We start from the raw sequence: 17,308 nt of genomic DNA, 5'->3' as shown, positions 1-17,308 counted from the left end.
ACTGCAAGCCCATTGGTTTTACTGATGCAGAAAATCTTTGTGATCTTGACGTGGGTAAAGATTTCTTAGGACACAAAATGCACAGATTATACAAGAAAAATAATAAATTAGACTTTCTCAAAATTAAAAACCTTTGCTCATTAAAGAAACCATTGAAAAAATGAGAAGGCAAGCCATAGCCTGGCAGAAAATATTTGCAAAACATACATCTGTCACATGACATACATCCAGGATATTAAAGAAGTTTTACAATTCGAAGAGGAGATAACCAATTAAAAGACTTGAATGGGAGTTACTGTCGTGGCACAGCAGAAACAAATCCAACTAGGAACAATGAGGTTGCAGGTTCAATTCCTGGCCTCGCTCAGTGGATTAAGGATCCAGCGTTGCCTTGAGCTGTGATGTAGGTCGCATATGAGGCTCAGATCTGGTGTTGCTGTGGCATAGGCCGGCAGCTGTAGCTCTGATTAGACCCTTAGCCTGCAAATCTTCATATGCCACAGGTGCGGCCCTAAAAAGCAAAAAAAAAAAAAAAAAAATTGAATGGATCCTTCACCAAAGAAGATCTACAAATGGACGGTAAACACATGAAGAGATGCTCAATGTAATTGGTCATTAGGGAAATGTAAATTAATTATGTAAATTATGAGATACCATTACATACCTGCTACAATGGCTTGAAAAGATTGATATTACCAAGTGTTGGAGAGTTTCTAATCCTGTTCCTTATTGGTGGAAATTCAAATAGCTAGTTTAGAAAACAGTTTGCCAGTTTCTTACAAAATTAAACACAAGTTTTCTGTATGACCCAGCAATTCCACTTGCATATATTTATTCAAGAGAATGAAAACATATGTTCACACAAGTTTTTTTCTCAAATATTCACAGAATTTTATTCATGATCACTCCCAACTGGAAGCAACGAGATATGTATTATCAACTGGTGAATGAATAAATCTATCTGTAAATAAGATATTATACCTCAATAAAAATGAACAAACTACAAATACATGCCACAGCATAGATATAAATCATAACAGCATGACACTGAGTAGTAGAAGCCAGACACAGAAGGGTACATACTATATAATTCTACTTATATGAAATTCTAGAAGAAGTGAAACAACAATGACAGAAAGCAGGTGAGTATTTGACAGGGGCTTGGACAAGGGAAAGGAGATTAATTGCAAAGGGGTGAGGGAAATATTCTGTGTTATGATTGTGGTGGTGGCTGAGGGACTCTATATATTTGTCGCTTCCCATCAAATTGTACACTTAAGTTGATGGATTTTTTTGAAGGTAGATTATATCTCAATAAAATTGATTTTTAAAAGGCAAAATGCCGTCTTAATATTTTTGCAATGTTATTTTTGCTCGACAGGACAGTGTCTCTGAGATGTGTTAGGTTAGAAAGACAAGAATTCTTTCCATGAAGTTCTCTTTTGGCCCAGAGGGTTAAGGATCTTGCATCGTCATTGTAGTGGCTTGGGTTACTGCCTTGGCACAGTTCAGTCCCTGGCCTGGGAACTTCAACATGCCTCAGACTCGGCCAAAGGGAAAAAAAAAAAGAATGCTTTCCTGTGCAGTTCTATATTTGATTAGATGATCAAGAGCAGAGAATTCCTCTGGTGGTTCTGAGCTACTGAAATGCGTTTAGTGACTTAAGTTTGTTTCTGAATTTTTAATTTTATAATAATCCTTCAAGAATAAATCTAGACATTCCCAAAGGGATCCCAGGAAGTAGGTATTGTATATATATTGTATATGTGGGATCAGGGTGGCAGCAGCTTGGCCAGAAACAGTGGCCATAAGTGCTCTGAATTGTTCCTTTTTCCTCGCAGAAAGGGAAGCAGTTCTCCCTAATTCTCCATTCCAAGACCATGGAAGGCTTTTCTCCATATTTTTAAGGGCTTGACTTAACGACATTTGAGGTGAAGCCCTGGACTTGCTTATTTTAATTCTTAAGAGTTATAGGAATATATTGTGCTGTCCTACTAACATGAGCACAGCTAGTGTGGTCTCTAAAAATCATTAATTCCTCAATAAAAGAAGACTGGGCCTAGAACAGATAAATACAAGATGAACACATATCTTGTGTTCAAGATAAATACAAAATGAACACATTATCTTGTGTTCAAGATAATCAATGAAAAAATACGGGAGGAGTGGTTTCTAATTGAAGGACAGTGGAAGTACTGGAGCTTCAAAGTCCAAATCAGGGACAGTTTGAGCAACAAACTCTTGAAGCTAGTAAGGGATTATGACCTAGAGAATAAGGTAAATATCTATGAGTCCATAATGATGTAAATAAATAGTTGGACGAGTGAGGGAGAAGGGATAGCTCTTCCAGATACATTCTACATTATGTTTACACCACCTAGTTATATTGTAAGAAAAAAACTGGCTGGTGTTAGTGGCCATGTGCACAGTGATATCTCACATTATCTGCCTTCTTGGCACTTCCCCTTATAGAGGGGCTCGTTCATATTCTTCCCATCATCTGTTCTTCCTTTGACTTTGCTGACTATAAATTCTTTTATTTAGTCACATTGTCATATTCTTAACTGTATCATTTGCCTCCTTTTCCATTCACTGTCTTTTTATTTTTTATTCTTCTGTTTAGAACATTGTTTCTTTCTACATGCAACTTGAGGCCACTAAATACATTCCTTTTTCCTCCTTCTTGCCTCAGTTTCTGCTTTGGTGATCTCATATCTGGTCACTTGTTATCTTTTGCCCTATCCAGTTCCTTCATAGATTTAGAAGCCCATTCAGATTCTCTTACTTCAGTCTGGAATGCAGCTTCCAGAATGCTTCATATGTATTGTTTTTCTGCGATAAGCAGCAGAGTGCAGCTTTAGAGCTATGTTCAGTTGGGACGTCAAAGATGACATGCACAAAGATGCAGCCTCTGGGTGAAGAATAAATTTCATGCAGGTTTTTCTTTTTCAAAACCCTCCATGATTTAGCCATTCTCTCTGACTCTGTATGCACTGATTTTTAATCTCTCATTTGTGTCTTCTCCCTCGAAAGAACTTGTTTTTTCCTATCAAACTTTATGCCCCCCTTACGTCTCTGGTCTACATTTCATAGTGATGTTGTATAAATTTAGCAAGGGGAAGAGGTGCATGTTTAGTGAGTGCTATTGGGTGTATTTTAAATTTCTGTTAAGATGCTTTTTCTCAATGCAGGATTTCCTTTGACTCTTCCTTAATTTCTTATAGGCAATTGTTTATTTACACGGTGGAAATTGAGGTTGCCAGCTGTCTTTATAAATAGTCAGCTTCATTCAGTGTCTCTGAACTGCAGTTAATTGATCCTGTCTGCTTAACTATTATGAAGCTGGTACCAAGCCTCAGGTATTTATTGTGTAAATTCAAGCAAACAGGAACTCATGGTTAAAATGAGTTCTAATCAAGAAAGCAGAAAAGACCTCAAGATAAACTCTGCAGTTCAAGAAGTGACCAGTCTGTGACTTTCTAAACTGTTAACCTGGTTTAAATTTTATGGTGTATGAAAAGATGAAAGGGGAGGGCTAATACCAATTGTCTTTTTCCAAAACCAGTTCAGCAGTTATTTACCTTTCAAGCAATTAACATAATTACCATTATGCTAAAAAGTAATTTTGGGAAGTTCTGCCCTGAGCTCTTACGACTCCACCGGGACAGTTTTAGTTGGGACTTATCTTTTTGATGGGAGCCTAATTGCAATTTTGGCTTTGTGCACGCAAACAGAAGCAGCTAATTGTTTAGGCAAATAGCAGATTAATTTAAATATGCATCCCTAATAAAACAAAAATGGTATCCATTATGCTCCTTGTTCCCATGACGAGGAATATAAATATCCTGTGCAAGTACCATTAGGCGGAGGTCTTAAGGATTGTCGACATTATTTCACAGTGGTAGCACTTTCCCGATATTGAGTAATCTTTACAAAAGCTAACATAAATCAGTTTAAACTCATTTAGATCCCATTTCCACTATGTGCATTTTCATTACCACACTCTGGCTGGCCTCCTTTGGGAAGTGGGAGGGGCATGCTGCAAACTGGCATGGGTGCCCATCCACAGCTGCTGAGCAGGCTTTATGTCTCCTCAAAAGACTGGCCATCGTTACTCATGTCATTGTTAATGACTGCTCCTAGGCAAGGGTAAACTCAGAGATCCTGCAACCCTGCTGCCGCTTGTCAGGATAGAGGGTCCTGAGCCCAGAGATCCAGTGGGACTGCCAGGCCCTTCCCCTGTCTACTTTATCCGGCCGATGACCCTCACTCAACTGGTCTTCCAGAGACCCTTTTCGAGAGACCCTTTCTCTTTCTTTTGCATCCTTTTCATTTTTCTCATGAATGAGACAGTATTGTTGGGATCCCAGCACTAACTCAGAATGAAATGTCTTTCATCCAGCAATTGTAGTTTCATCAGGGAGAAAGATACCTGCTCTCCTTACAGCTTTTCCAGTGTCAGGCAGATGGGCCATCAGCTCTAGTGCTTGGAGTTATGCCTGGCTCAGCGAATGATTGCAGTGACCTGCTTGCTAAGTTCCTACCATGGGACCACACGGAGGCTTTCTTTACATTTGCTGAGTTTTCTCTTTCTCCTTGGCATAGCATGCAGGATAAAGGTGGTAGACACCTTTTGGAGTGTTTCCTTGCTCTGAAGTCCCTCCCTATTCCCTCCAGAGGAGGACATAGTCATAGAATTTGAGTTGGTGTTTTGACCCCAACTGAGTAGATAAGGATGGGGACCCCAGACTGGGGGCAGCTGATTCATGGTCTTGGCTGAGCTAGTTGCACTGCAGACTTTCAGTCTCAATTGTGTGCTTGGAGTAGAAGACGTTGTGAAGTGGAGAAAGAGAGATGCCCAGTTAGAAGCAGAGGCAAGGCATGTGGTGCAACAAGACATGTACACTGCCTCAGTTCTGAGTGTTTTCCTACTTCGGCTTCTGATTCCTTTTAAGGTCCAGTTATACTTCCTGCCCTTGGTTCCATGAAATAGCCCTGTTCCCTTTCAGTCTGTTTCCTTTTGTATTTAAGCCAGTTTCAGTGGTTATGTTTCTTATAACCAAATATTCCCTTGCTTGGAACATAAGACAAGCATTCAGCAAAACTTTATCAATGTTCAGCCACTTTCAGCACTGTGAATTCACAGAAAGAAATGTAGCAGAAAAAGGACACAGTCCTGCCGATTCAGAAATCCATGCAATACTAGGGGCCATGTCCATATTATTGCTGTATCTGCAATGTGATAAAATTTGGCCTTTCAAATGAATTCACATCAGATTTTTTAAATCATCACCTATTTGAGAAGGAAATTTATTTGGCTCTGTTAGGCATTGACTACTACCACTTCTTTAATATCATGCAATGCATGTGGCCCCAGTTCTACATGAAATGTCTGGGATAGTTAGCTGTGCCTTTTTGGGGATCTTAAAATAGTGTGACAATAGGACCAAAAGTTATGCTTATCCATCGTCTCATTGTACTTTGTGTATACATCTGTTATATTTCTGTGAATATAACATATCTTCACAGTGTGGATTTTGTGAGAATAGGAATCATATCCCTCCTATGAGCCCTGAAACGAGAGTGCTCGGTAACGCCAGTAGAATGTCAGCAGCTCTGTGCAGTCAGGAACTGTTTTATTTTGTTTGGTTCACTGCAATTTCCCCAGTGCCTAGAATAGTGGCTGGCCTAGAGTAGGGGCTCAAATACTTGTTGAATGTATTGTTGCATGGACTCCTTTTTGACTAAATATTGGTTAATGTGGATAATAATCCACTGCAATGATATAAGACATTCTGATAATTCAAGTATTCAGTGTTCAAGCCCTTGCATTTTTGAGATTGTAAAAGTAGCCATGACATAGCTATATTAACTAATAAAATGATCTTTTATAAAATTAGCTTTCACTCAAATATCCCTCCTGTTAGCTGCTGTGTCTCTTCCTGCTCACCTTGCCCATGTGTTTTGAGGTCATATATCCGACAGTGTACTTGCAAAGTGAAATTGCAAATCTTATGAAAGCTGCAGGATTTAATACTGTTAAAAGTGATATGGAAAGAGCTGTGGAAGTGATAATTACATGGATAAATATAAATGGCTTTTCTTATTTCACTTTAAAAGATAATTGCCTACTTATGCAGAAATAATAACAATGTATGTGGGGTTTATAACATATGGAAATAAAAAGTATGGCAACAACAGCAGAAAGTCTGGGAGGGAGGGAAATATAAGTGGAGTCCTTACACTCACTCTGTGTTAAGTGGTGCTGTGTCACTCGGAGGTAGACTGCTAAGTTACAGAAAAGCCACCAATGAAATAAACACAGGAGTTTTGGCTAATGAACCAAAAAAGGAATGAAAACAAAATAAACACATAACTAATCCAAATAGTCCTAAAGAAACCAGAAAAAGGGAGGGAAAGGGAGCAGAAAACAAATGGGACAAATAGAAAACAAGCAACAAAATGGTAGATTAAACCCACCCTACTGGTAATCACATTACAGGTAAGTACTCCAGTTAAAAGCAAGACCAATTATATGTTATATGCAAGAAACTCACTTTAGATACAAAGACACAAGGCGAAGTGAAAGGACCGTAAAACACATAGCATGCCAACACTAACGAAAAGAAAGTGGTTATATCAGTATCAGACAAAATATCTTTCAGAGCAAAGAACATAACCAGGGATAAAGAGGGACATTGCGTGTAATACAGGGTAACTTCAATCAAGAAGACCTAACGTCCTAAATGTTAACCTAAAAGTAATCTTGGAGGACTGTGCAGATGCTAGTGGCACTGACGACAAGTGAGGATCTGACCGAGTTACACACTTAATAGTTGAAGCACAGAAAATTGACAAAGGTCATGACACAACAGGCATTCAGAAGAGAAGGACGTGAGCATTAAATGGATGGCACCCTAGAATATACGTTTTTAAAAAGACCTTTCTTAGACTAGCTCTGCTACCTTGTGGTAAAGGCTATTTTATTGTGTACAGTTCTGTTGGGGAAATGATGCCAACAAAACCAATACTTGATTAATAATGAAAAATGTGTTTATAGATAAACTCCATGTGTGCTTCAAGTGAGCTGTGGTTGAATAACTTCCACACTTGGCAGGACACTGGTTGAGTTTATGTCGATTACTCATCGAGCTCATAGTTTTTTTTACGCTCTTGCAAATGCAGCCACTCATCCTGCACTTTCTAGTTAACTTCCAGGCCAGCCTCATCACATACCAAGTGGCTTTGGACCAGTTTTTGGACCACTTGGAGCTTCTGTTTCTTCTTTTTTGTCAGACGAAGTGTTCACAAAGCAGTGAACACTCGGAAGCTTCATGCAGTAGCAGCTGCTTTGCTTTTTCAGTATGATGTCTGCGAACAAATGCAGTGCAGGCGTATTTGAAAGAGGCACATCCTGGAATGTACCTGTCTCCTATTCTATGTGTAGAGCTATTGGCATTTTCTGCAATGTATCTGTCTCTTCTGGGTCAGAAGGGAAACGTTTTGCCAAAATATTTGCCGCAGGAATATGTTGTGGAGCCTTTTATGATCTTCTCATCCCCCAAGTTCATCTAATTCTTAGAAGAGTACACTGTGTTTTACACCTGAAGCAGCATTTAACTTGAAGAAGGCCCTGCTTTTGCTTGTAATCACCTACTTAGCCTACTGAGAAAGCTTGCAAAGCAAGCTTGCAAAGCATTCAAATGTTTTTTCTTCTGACTCGCTGTATTTATTTAGTGCTGAATGATACCTTATAGTAAGACCCTAAGTTTAAAGCATTTACTGTTGAAAGACAAAACTCAATGCAAGACAAAAAAAGATGGAAGGAGAGATTGCAAAGAGATGAAAAGTGAGAGCTTTATCTATTTTAGGCAGTAGGAAGTTGTAAGTAATAGGACTGGATTTATGGATGGGCAGTAGAGGAAATTAGCATTATTAACAGATTAAATGTGCTCTTTAACGTGGCAGGCACTGTAGAATATGTAAAAATAAAAGGTAAAAATTATTGGTCTGCCTCTAGTATTTTGTATGACTTATCTCCTTTAATCTGCTCAACAGTCCTGTGTAGTAGGTCATGTTATGTGCAGTTTTACAGATGAGGAGACAAGCCCTCAGCATTAAGTAATTTGCCCAAGGCCTTCAGCTAACAAGCAGTGGAGCTGGATTTGAACTCAAAACAACCACGGACTATGATTTCTGCACACAGTTCTCTTCAGTGGTTTTGAAAAGTAAAATCAGTTGTAACTGGAACAGGACATTATCCAGCATGCTGCAGAAAGTAATTATTTTCTGGCATAAATCTTTGTGGGGGGAGTTGCCGTCGTGGCGCAGTGGTTAACGAATCCGACTAGGAACCATGAGGTCTCAGGTTCGGTCCCTGCCCTTGCTCAGTGGGTTGACGATCCAGCGTTGCCATGAGCTGTGGTGTAGGTTGCAGACGCGGCTCGGATCCCGCGTTGCTGTGGCTCTGACGTAGGCCGGTGGCTACAGCTCCGATTCAACCCCTAGCCTGGGAACCTCCATATGCCGCGGAAGCGGCCCAAGAGATAGCAACAACAACAACAACAAAAGACAAAAAAAAAAAAAAAAAAATCTTTGTGGGGAGAAAAGTAGCTTAGTGGATGGAAATGGTGAAAGAAATTATTTGGTGAGAAGAGAATAACTGGCATTCCAAATACAGAAAAGTTTGTATTTCTGATTGCAAAGTCCAAGTTCCTGCTGACAGCTGGTTCTCAAACTTGGGTGGACATCCACAAAGTTTGTTGCCTGAGAACCTGCATTTCTAATAAGCCCCTAGGCAATGTTGATGCTGCATGTCCAGAGAGTACATTTGGGTATCATTGGTGTAGATGGTTTGAGAAGGGTAGAGACATGGCCGGTGTGTGTAAGAGAAATTCAGCTGGGGAGCAGCATTCAAGGGGCTGGGGAGAAGGGTGAATAGTATGTGGGTAAATCAAGGTTTTTAGCAAGTCTGAGATAGTCAAGCTCTCATTTTAAACTATGCACAATAAAGCACCTTTGCTAACTGTGCTAGAAGAAGATGTTGGCAAGGAAGGATATAAAATACTTATAAGAACCTCTTAGAATGTAGGTTAATGGTTGTTTTCAGATGTTCCTAGCATCTAGGTCAATGCCTGGCATGTAACAGGTGGTCACTAATAATTTGTTGCATGTTACTTCACTTGTTAGAATGGCTCTCATCAAAGAAAAAAATGGGGAGCCTTATACACTGTTGGTAGGCGTGTAAATTGGTACAGCCATTATGGAAAACAGTATGGCTGTTTCTCAAAAAATTAACAGTGGAACTGTGATGTGATCCAGCAATTCCCCTTCTGGGTATATATCTGAAGGAAACAAAATGACTATGTTGAAGAGAGATTTGCACCCTTGTTTTCATTGAGGCATTACTCACAGTAGCCAAGACATAGAAACAACCTAAGTGTCCATTGAAAAATGAGTAGATAAAGAAAATGTGGAATACTATTCAGTTCAGTAAAAAAAAAAAAAATAACGGGCCAGGGAGGGAATCAGGTTCCTGTTGTGGTTCATTGGGTTACAAACTCAACTAATATCCATGAGGATGAGGGTTTGATCTCTGGCCTTGCTCAGTGGGTTAAGGATCTGGCATTGCTGTGAGCTGGGGTGTACGTTGCAGGTACGGCTTGGATCTGGAGTTGCTGTGATGTAGGCTGGCAGCTGCAGCTCTGATTTGACCCCTAGCATGGGAACTTTCATATGCCGCAGATGTGGCCCTAAAAAAGCAAAAAAAAAAAAAAGACAAACTTACACAGTTATAAGATAAATAAGTCCTCGGAATATAATAGCTAATAATACTTTGTTGTATGTTTGAAAGTTGCTGAGAGAGTAGATCTTAAAATTTCTCATAAGGAAAAAGATATTTGTAACCACATGAGGTAATGTTAACTTATTGTGGTAATCAAGTCATTTTGTTGCATACCTTAGGCTTATGTAATATGTGTCAATTATATTTAAACAAACTTAAAAAATTATTTGCTGCATAAATGGACAAATATAATGAATTAATGACTCCATATGTTCAAACTACCCAGCAATTAATTATACCCTCCCATTCTTCTTACATCTCTCTCATAAAAGCTTTTTTTTTTTCTTTTTATAGCTGCACCTGTGGCATACGAAGTTCTCAGGCTAGTGGTCAAATTGGAGCTGCAGCTGCCAGCCTATGCCTCAGCCACAGCAACACCAGATCCAAGCCACATCTGCAACCTGCAGTCCACACCACAGCTTGTGCCAACACTGGATCCCCAACCCACTGAGCAAGGCCAGGGATTGAACCTTCATCCTCATGGACACAACTTAACCAACTGAGCCACAAAGGGAGCTCCCTCATAAAAACATTTTTTAAAAATTTATCTTCTAGGGAGTTCCTACTGTGGCACAGTGGGTTGAGAATCCAACTGCATCGGCTTGGGTCACTGCAGAGATGTGGCTTCAATCCTTGGCCTAGTGCAGCAGGTTAAAAGGATACATTGTTGCTGCAGCTGCCACATAGGTCGCAGCTGTGTCTTGGATTCAGTCCCTGGCTGGAGAAATTCCATCTTCCATATTCTGTGGGTGCAGCCATAAAAAAAAAAAGAAAAAAAAGTTATCTTTTTGGCAAATATAATTTTGGGAAAAAAAATTTCAGAATATACAAGGAGGTGTACAGTAAATTTTTCTTCTACACTTGTCCCTTTTCCCTGCTTCTTTCCTTAGAGGATAGTCATTGTTAAAGTTTCTTATGTATCCTTCTGGGATAGTCTATGTATATATTTGTGTGTGTGTTTGTGTGTACGTTTTTTAAAACACACAAGTAACCTAGCATACTATGCCACTATTCTTTCCTTTACTTTTTTCTCTTAACGGTGTATTTTGTTGATAAATTTATATAGCCTATCTATAAGGCTGACTTTTTAAATTACTCATTTTATTTAAATTAAAAACCAGGGAGATACTAGTATTTAAGTACCTCTCTAGGTGCACATTTAGTAGCTTACAATCTTTTGACAGAATTAAAAACACTGTAGTGACTGTGTGATATACAGTCTTAATTTGGTAAATATTATGAAATATATTATCAAGTTGCCTCCAGAGTTGGGTGAGATAGTTCACATTCCTATCAACAATTTAAGAGAAAGCCTGTTTCCCCATATCCACAGCAAAGTGTTTTATGAAATGTTTTGTATTTATCAATTTGATGAAAAATGGTATCCTATTATAGTTTTTATTTGTATTTTTCTGAGCGAATTTTCACATTTAAAAAAATTTTGTGTATATCAACTGCATTTCTTTTCTATGAAGAGCATGTTCATGTCCTTTGCTCACTTTTTTTTCTTTTTAGGGCCACACCTGCAGCATATGGACATTACCCAGCTAGGGGTCGAATTGAAGCTGCAGCTGCTGGCCTATGCCACAGCCACAGCAATGCTAGATCCAAACCACATCTGTGACCTATGCCATGGCTTGAAGCAATGCCAGATCCTTAGTCCACTGAGTGAGGCTAGGGATGCAACCTGCATCCTTATGAATACTAGTCGAGTTCTAACCTGCTGAGCCACAGCAGGAACTCCTTTGCTCACTTTTCAGTTGCTTTTTTCCTTATTGAATCTTTTTTTTTAAAACATAGGATTTCTTAATATTTGGGATCTAAGGACTGGAAAGTATCCTATTCATCATTTTGAGCATGAAGAAAGACTACAAGCACTAGCCCTCAGCCAGGAAGATGCAACTGTTGCCACAGCTTCTGCTTTTGATGTCATAATGTTATGCCCCAATGAGGAGGGATATTGGCAAATAGCTGCAGAATTTGAAGTTCAGAAACTGGTGAGCTTTTTTTCTGGTTATTTTATTTTTCATTCTTAAAGCCTCTGGGTCTGATATACATGAATAGTAATGATATTGGCAGTGTTACTTCACTCAGGATGTCCTGAGGGCCTTATATCCTTAAGTCTCATAACAGTCTTAAAAATAGGTAGTTTTATTTTTCCCATTTACCATGAAGCCAGTAGCGGCTTAGAGAAGTGGATTAACTTGCCCCAGGTAAGAAGCTGTGATTCTGACCTCAGGGCTGACATTGGGGCTGGAGTTTCTTGGCACCGTGGTCCTGAGCCTCCTTCACATTAATAGGACATTCATCCCTAGAAACCTGGGATCGGCATCTGGCCTGATACACAAGTGAAAATGAGTTCAGTGGTGCCATCCAAGCCATGTGGAAAAGAAGTTTTCCATCCTCTACTTTCTCCATCTGAAGATTTCTCACCTGGCATTAAGAGTAATTCTTGAATGGAAATAGGTTTAAGTCAGCGTTAATCAGGTAGCCGTAGGAAGCACCGTCAACTTTAAGAGTTCTTTATGTAGAGCCTATTTCTTTCTTTTTTTTTTTTTATTTCATTTTTTTTCGTCTTTTGTCTTTTTAGGGCCACAACTGCGGCCTATGGAGGTTCCCAGGCTAGGAGTCCAGTTGGAGCTGCTGTTGCTGGCCTATGCCAGAGCCACAGCCACGCCAGATCTAAGCCTCATCTGCAACCTACACCACAGCTCACGGCAACGCCGGATCCGTAACCCACTGAGCGAGGCCAGGGATCAAACGCGCAACCTCATGGATCCTAGTTGGATTCATTTCTGCTGCGCCACGATGGGAACTTTGCCTATTTCTGAGTTCAGTTGTATGAGAGCCTCTACATTTGTGTGGTGGGAGATGATTTGGTGGTAAGAAGGAAGAGCTCAAATCTGTGCTGAATCTGGGTTTAATTTAAAGCAAACTTGATTTTGGCACTAGAAGGACAGTGAACAGAAAGCAAACAGTGAATAATAAATTGACGGCTTGATCTGGGACAAATCCTGTTCCTCTCCCTTTTCCCGGGGTGGAAATCTTGTTAGACATGAATAGCTAAAAAGCCACGGCATCACTACTTCACCCCCGTAAGCTGCTTGCCCCTTAATGATCAGTCTCTGCTGTTCGGATGTAGTGTTCCTCAAAACTGCCTGATGCTGTCATCTCATCTTGGGGTTTTATTAGAAAAATGTGAAAGTACCATACATCTGTTTGTTCTCAAAACTACATAGTGCTCGTTATTTGGTCTCTGACTAAAGAACACTGTAGATCACTAATTATATGAGCTCAGACAATTAAGATGTGAGTCCCTCCAGAAAGTGCAAATCCGGCCTTGGCAATAAGGGGGCATCCTGGCACAGCCTGGAAGCTTTTTGAAGTACGTTACAGTTCCCAGCAAATGGCACAGCCATAGTCAGGCTGAACCTCTAGGTCTGTCAGAAATCCAACACGAAGGTGAAATTAAATGGCTAGATGGAGAATGTTGATTTTAGGAAAGTAAGAAATGATTTTTAGGATAGGACAGGGGGGAATCAAACAGCCATTGCTGGAGGCATGTGTTATAATACTTTTTATGTATTATTTCTCACCCTGGATGAGGGTTGCCATAGAATGCACTTTCTTTGAATAAAGCACACCCCCCCTCCCCGGGTCTGGATTGCTGGGCCATCTTTGTCTTCCTCAGATAGGCTCCCTGCATCACAATGGCTATGTTCCCAGTTTGTTATACTGTGCTAGAACAGCCTCCTTTGTGATGGACCCTCAGCTGGGAATGTGGGGCCGTCATTCACACTGTCAGGCCTGAGGATTAGCAGAGTCACCCAGATGTTTTACTCCCTCAAGTGCCTGGGGCCAGTTCCCAGGATTCAGGCCTTTTGAACTCATTTGGCTTCTTGTCAGGGCAACTCTGTCCTTTTACACTGTGGATTTTCATAATCATGTAGGTGGTTCACCTTCCACTTTTGTACTCTCAGAATTTACTCAGGGAGATGAAAACTGATGTAAACTGTACTCAGAGGGAGCATGCCATTTATGAATATAGGAAAGCAAATTATTCTTAAAGGAAGCTCCCCATACCCATGCAGATTAGAGAAAATGGTAGCAGTGATGCAGCCAGGAGCATTGAGGTGGCATAAAAATGCTTGCAGTGGTCTTCCTACCCTGGGATGACATTGAATCCAGGAGAAAGCAGCTAACTCACACTTCTAACCTTTTAGCAACACATTTTTGGTATTTGCACAAACATTAAAATGTGCTTTTGGCTAATTTGGAACTGAGTGAAATGTGTTGTTCAGATTCTTGTGAAGAAATAAAAACTTTTATTTTTGAATAGTTATTATAGCCCCGTGTTCCATAATTTAAAAGGCACAATAAGATTTACAGTGAGAATCTCCCTTCCACTCCATCCCACAACTCATTTCCCTCCCCGAAGGCAGCCATTGTTAGATTTATGCACATACAAGCCATGTATATCATAGGCTTTCTCTTCCCCACCTTTACACACATTAGCACACTGTGAATCTTGTTACTTTGCTTCCCTGCTACCCCCCACCCCAGATTTATCTTAGAAATGATCCCATTTGTATGAGTTTGTAAAGAATGTCTTTGTCCTTTTTCCCTATGACCTCATGGTACTCCGGTACATAGATGTATTGTAAGTTATTTAACTAGTCCCTTAGTAATGCATTTTCAGGGTTTTCCAGTTTTTAGCTATGGCCAAACAGTGCCTACAGCAGATAAAATTGTACACAGTCATTTTGCATAAATGTGAGTTTACTTGTAAATAAATTCCTAGAAGTGATTTCCTGGGTTAGCACATATGTGCCTTTGGCGTTGTGATAACTGTTCTCGAATTTCCCTCCATAGACGTTGAACCAGCTTACATCCTACCAACTGTAAGTGGGATCCATAAACATGGTTGTTCCCCCTCTACTTCTAGCCACTGTCTGATCAGACTAGTTGATCTTTACTAATATAACAGGTGATGTATTTCTCTTATTAGGAGTATATTGTGTTTCTTTTATGATGCGCATCTTTTCATTTGTATAAGTACTATGTTTTGCCTCCTGTGAACTAGCCCTTGGCCTGTCTTTTTCTTTTGGATTGCTGGTCCTCTCATTGATGTGTAGGAGGAATTGTGTATTTTGGACCAAGGATGAATTGTAGGTGAGACCTGAAGGAGTAAATGATTCTCATCCTTTAACAGGTTGACTGCCTTGAAATAGTTCCAGATACTGGAAGGTACCCTGTGGCAGTAGCCACTGCTGAAGATCTGGTATACCTGCTAAAAGCTGAAGACTCTGCCAGAACCCTCTATTCCGGCCGTGGCCATCCTGTCACATGTCTAGATGTCTCAGCCAACCAGGCTGCTTTTGGAGTGAAGTTTCTGGCATGGTTGTATGAAGGAAACAAGGTACAAAAATAGCAGGATATACAATTAACAAAAAAGAGCATAGATTTCCTGTTTTAGAAGGCAATTTAAAAATTAAAGCTCACTGATATGTATGTGTATCTGTATATATTTAAGTTGATCAGGGTATAGTTGATTATAATGTTGTTAGCTTCACATTTACAGCAAAGTGAATCAGTTCTACATATACATATATCCATTCTTTTTTTTCCCATTTAGGTTATTACAGAACAATGAGTAGACCTCCTTGTGCTGTACAGTAGGTCCTTGTTAGTTATCTATTTTATATAATAGTGTGTATGTGTTAATCCCATCATCCCAGTTTATCCTTCCCCCTGCCATGATTTCCCCCTTGGTAACCCTAAGTTTGATTTCAAAGTCTGTGAGTTTGTTTTACTTTATTTTATTATTATTAATTTTTTTTTGTCTTTTCGTCTTTTTAGGGCCGCATCTGCGGCATATGGAGGTTCCCAGGCTAAGGGTCTAATTGGAGCTGTAGCCACTGGCCTACGCCACAGCCACAGCAATGCCAGATCTGAGCCGTGTCTGTGACCTATACCACAGCTCACAGCAACACCATATCGTTGACCCACTGAGCGAGGCCAGGGATAGAACCTGCAACCTCATGGTTCCTAATCAGATTCATTTCCACTGTGCCATGATGGGAACTCCCATATTATTATTAATTTTTTATGGCCATACCTGCAGCATATGAAAGTTCTGGGGCCAGGGATAGAATCTACCCCATAGCTGTGCTGTGGCTAAGACAACACCAGAAACTTTTTTTCCTTTTTTTGGCTGTCCCGTAGCATATGGAATTCCTGGGCCAGGGATCAAATCTGAGGTACACTTCCAACTCACACTGCAGCTGCAGCAATGCCAGATCCTTTTAACCCACTGCACTGGGTTGGGTATTAAACCCATGCCTTTGTGGTGACCTGAGCCACTGCAGTTCAATTATTAACTCATTGTGCCACAGCAGGAAACTCCTGTTTCTGTTTTATAGATAAGTTCTTTTGTATCATTTTTATTAGATTCCACATATAAGTGATCTCATGTGATATTTTTCTTTCTCTGACTTAATATAATAATCTCTAGATCTATCCATATTGTTGCAAGTGGCATTATTTCATGCTTTTTTTTGAGTGGGGGGGGGGGGCCTACCCATGGCATATGGAGTTCTCCGGCCAGGGATCAGATCTGAGCCACAGTTGTGACCTACATGGCAACACCAGATCTTTAACTCACCATGCCAGGCTGGGGATTGAACCTGCATCCCAGCACTCCAGAGATACTGCTGATCCCATTGTGCCACAGTGTGAACTCCTATTCCATGCTTTTTTATGGCTGAGTAATATTCCTTTGTATGTATGTACCACATGTTCTTTATCCATTGCTCTGTCAGTGGGCATTTAGGTTGTTTCCATGTCTTGGCTATTATAACTAGTGCTGCTGTGAACATTGGGGTGCATTATCTTTTTTTGTAGTTTTGTCCAGATATATGCCCAGGAATAGGATTGCTGGATTATATAGCAACTCTATTTCTCTATTTTTAGTTTTTTAAGGAACCTCCATACTGTTTTCCCCAGTGGTTGTACCAATTTACATTCCCACCAACAGTGTAGGAGATTTCCGTTCACTGATATGTTTTTAAAAGATCTGTTCAGGCAATATATATATATATATATCAGTGAGGTTTTAAAAAAGTCAAGTAATTCAGGATGATATAAAATGATTATTCTTTTCTTTCTCTTTCCTTCCCAAAGTCCTACTCCATAGAAGAAACTATTAACAGTTTTTAGATATCCATCTAGAAAATTTTAGTGCATATGTGCACATTTATGCACTAAAAACCTATCTTTGTTTAGATGAGATCATGCTATACATACTGTTCTGTGCCCAGTGTTTTTATTCAGTTATATACCTTGGAAAGCAGTCCATGTTAGTTCCCTCTCCTTAGGATTCCAGTGATGCTTACAACCCACAGTCTGTGTAACCAGTCCCCTCACTGGTGAGCATTTAGGTTGCTTTCACCATTTGGGCTATTG

The 17,308-nt window shown here is 40.0% G+C and overlaps 1 protein-coding gene across 1 annotated transcript in view; it reads left to right on the top strand.

Annotated features, from left to right (window-relative positions):
• FBXW8 (F-box and WD repeat domain containing 8) overlaps positions 1–17,308 on the top strand; it is a 132,013-nt gene that overhangs the window by 77,926 nt on the left and 36,779 nt on the right. Inside the window, 2 exon segments of the mRNA XM_084994201.1 lie at positions 11,645–11,841; positions 15,057–15,263. Coding sequence (XP_084850327.1) covers positions 11,645–11,841; positions 15,057–15,263 — 404 coding nt within the window.

This window comes from Sus scrofa, chromosome 14 (genome assembly GCF_054392235.1).
Source record: "Sus scrofa isolate SSC_HxYL_T2T_F1_AM1 chromosome 14, Sscrofa_HxYL_maternal_Yorkshire_Landrace_v2.0, whole genome shotgun sequence".
In the NCBI taxonomy this organism is placed as follows: domain Eukaryota; kingdom Metazoa; phylum Chordata; class Mammalia; order Artiodactyla; family Suidae; genus Sus; species Sus scrofa.
The sequence above is the reverse complement of the archived record's forward strand: the minus strand, read 5'-3'. Positions and strand labels throughout refer to the sequence as shown.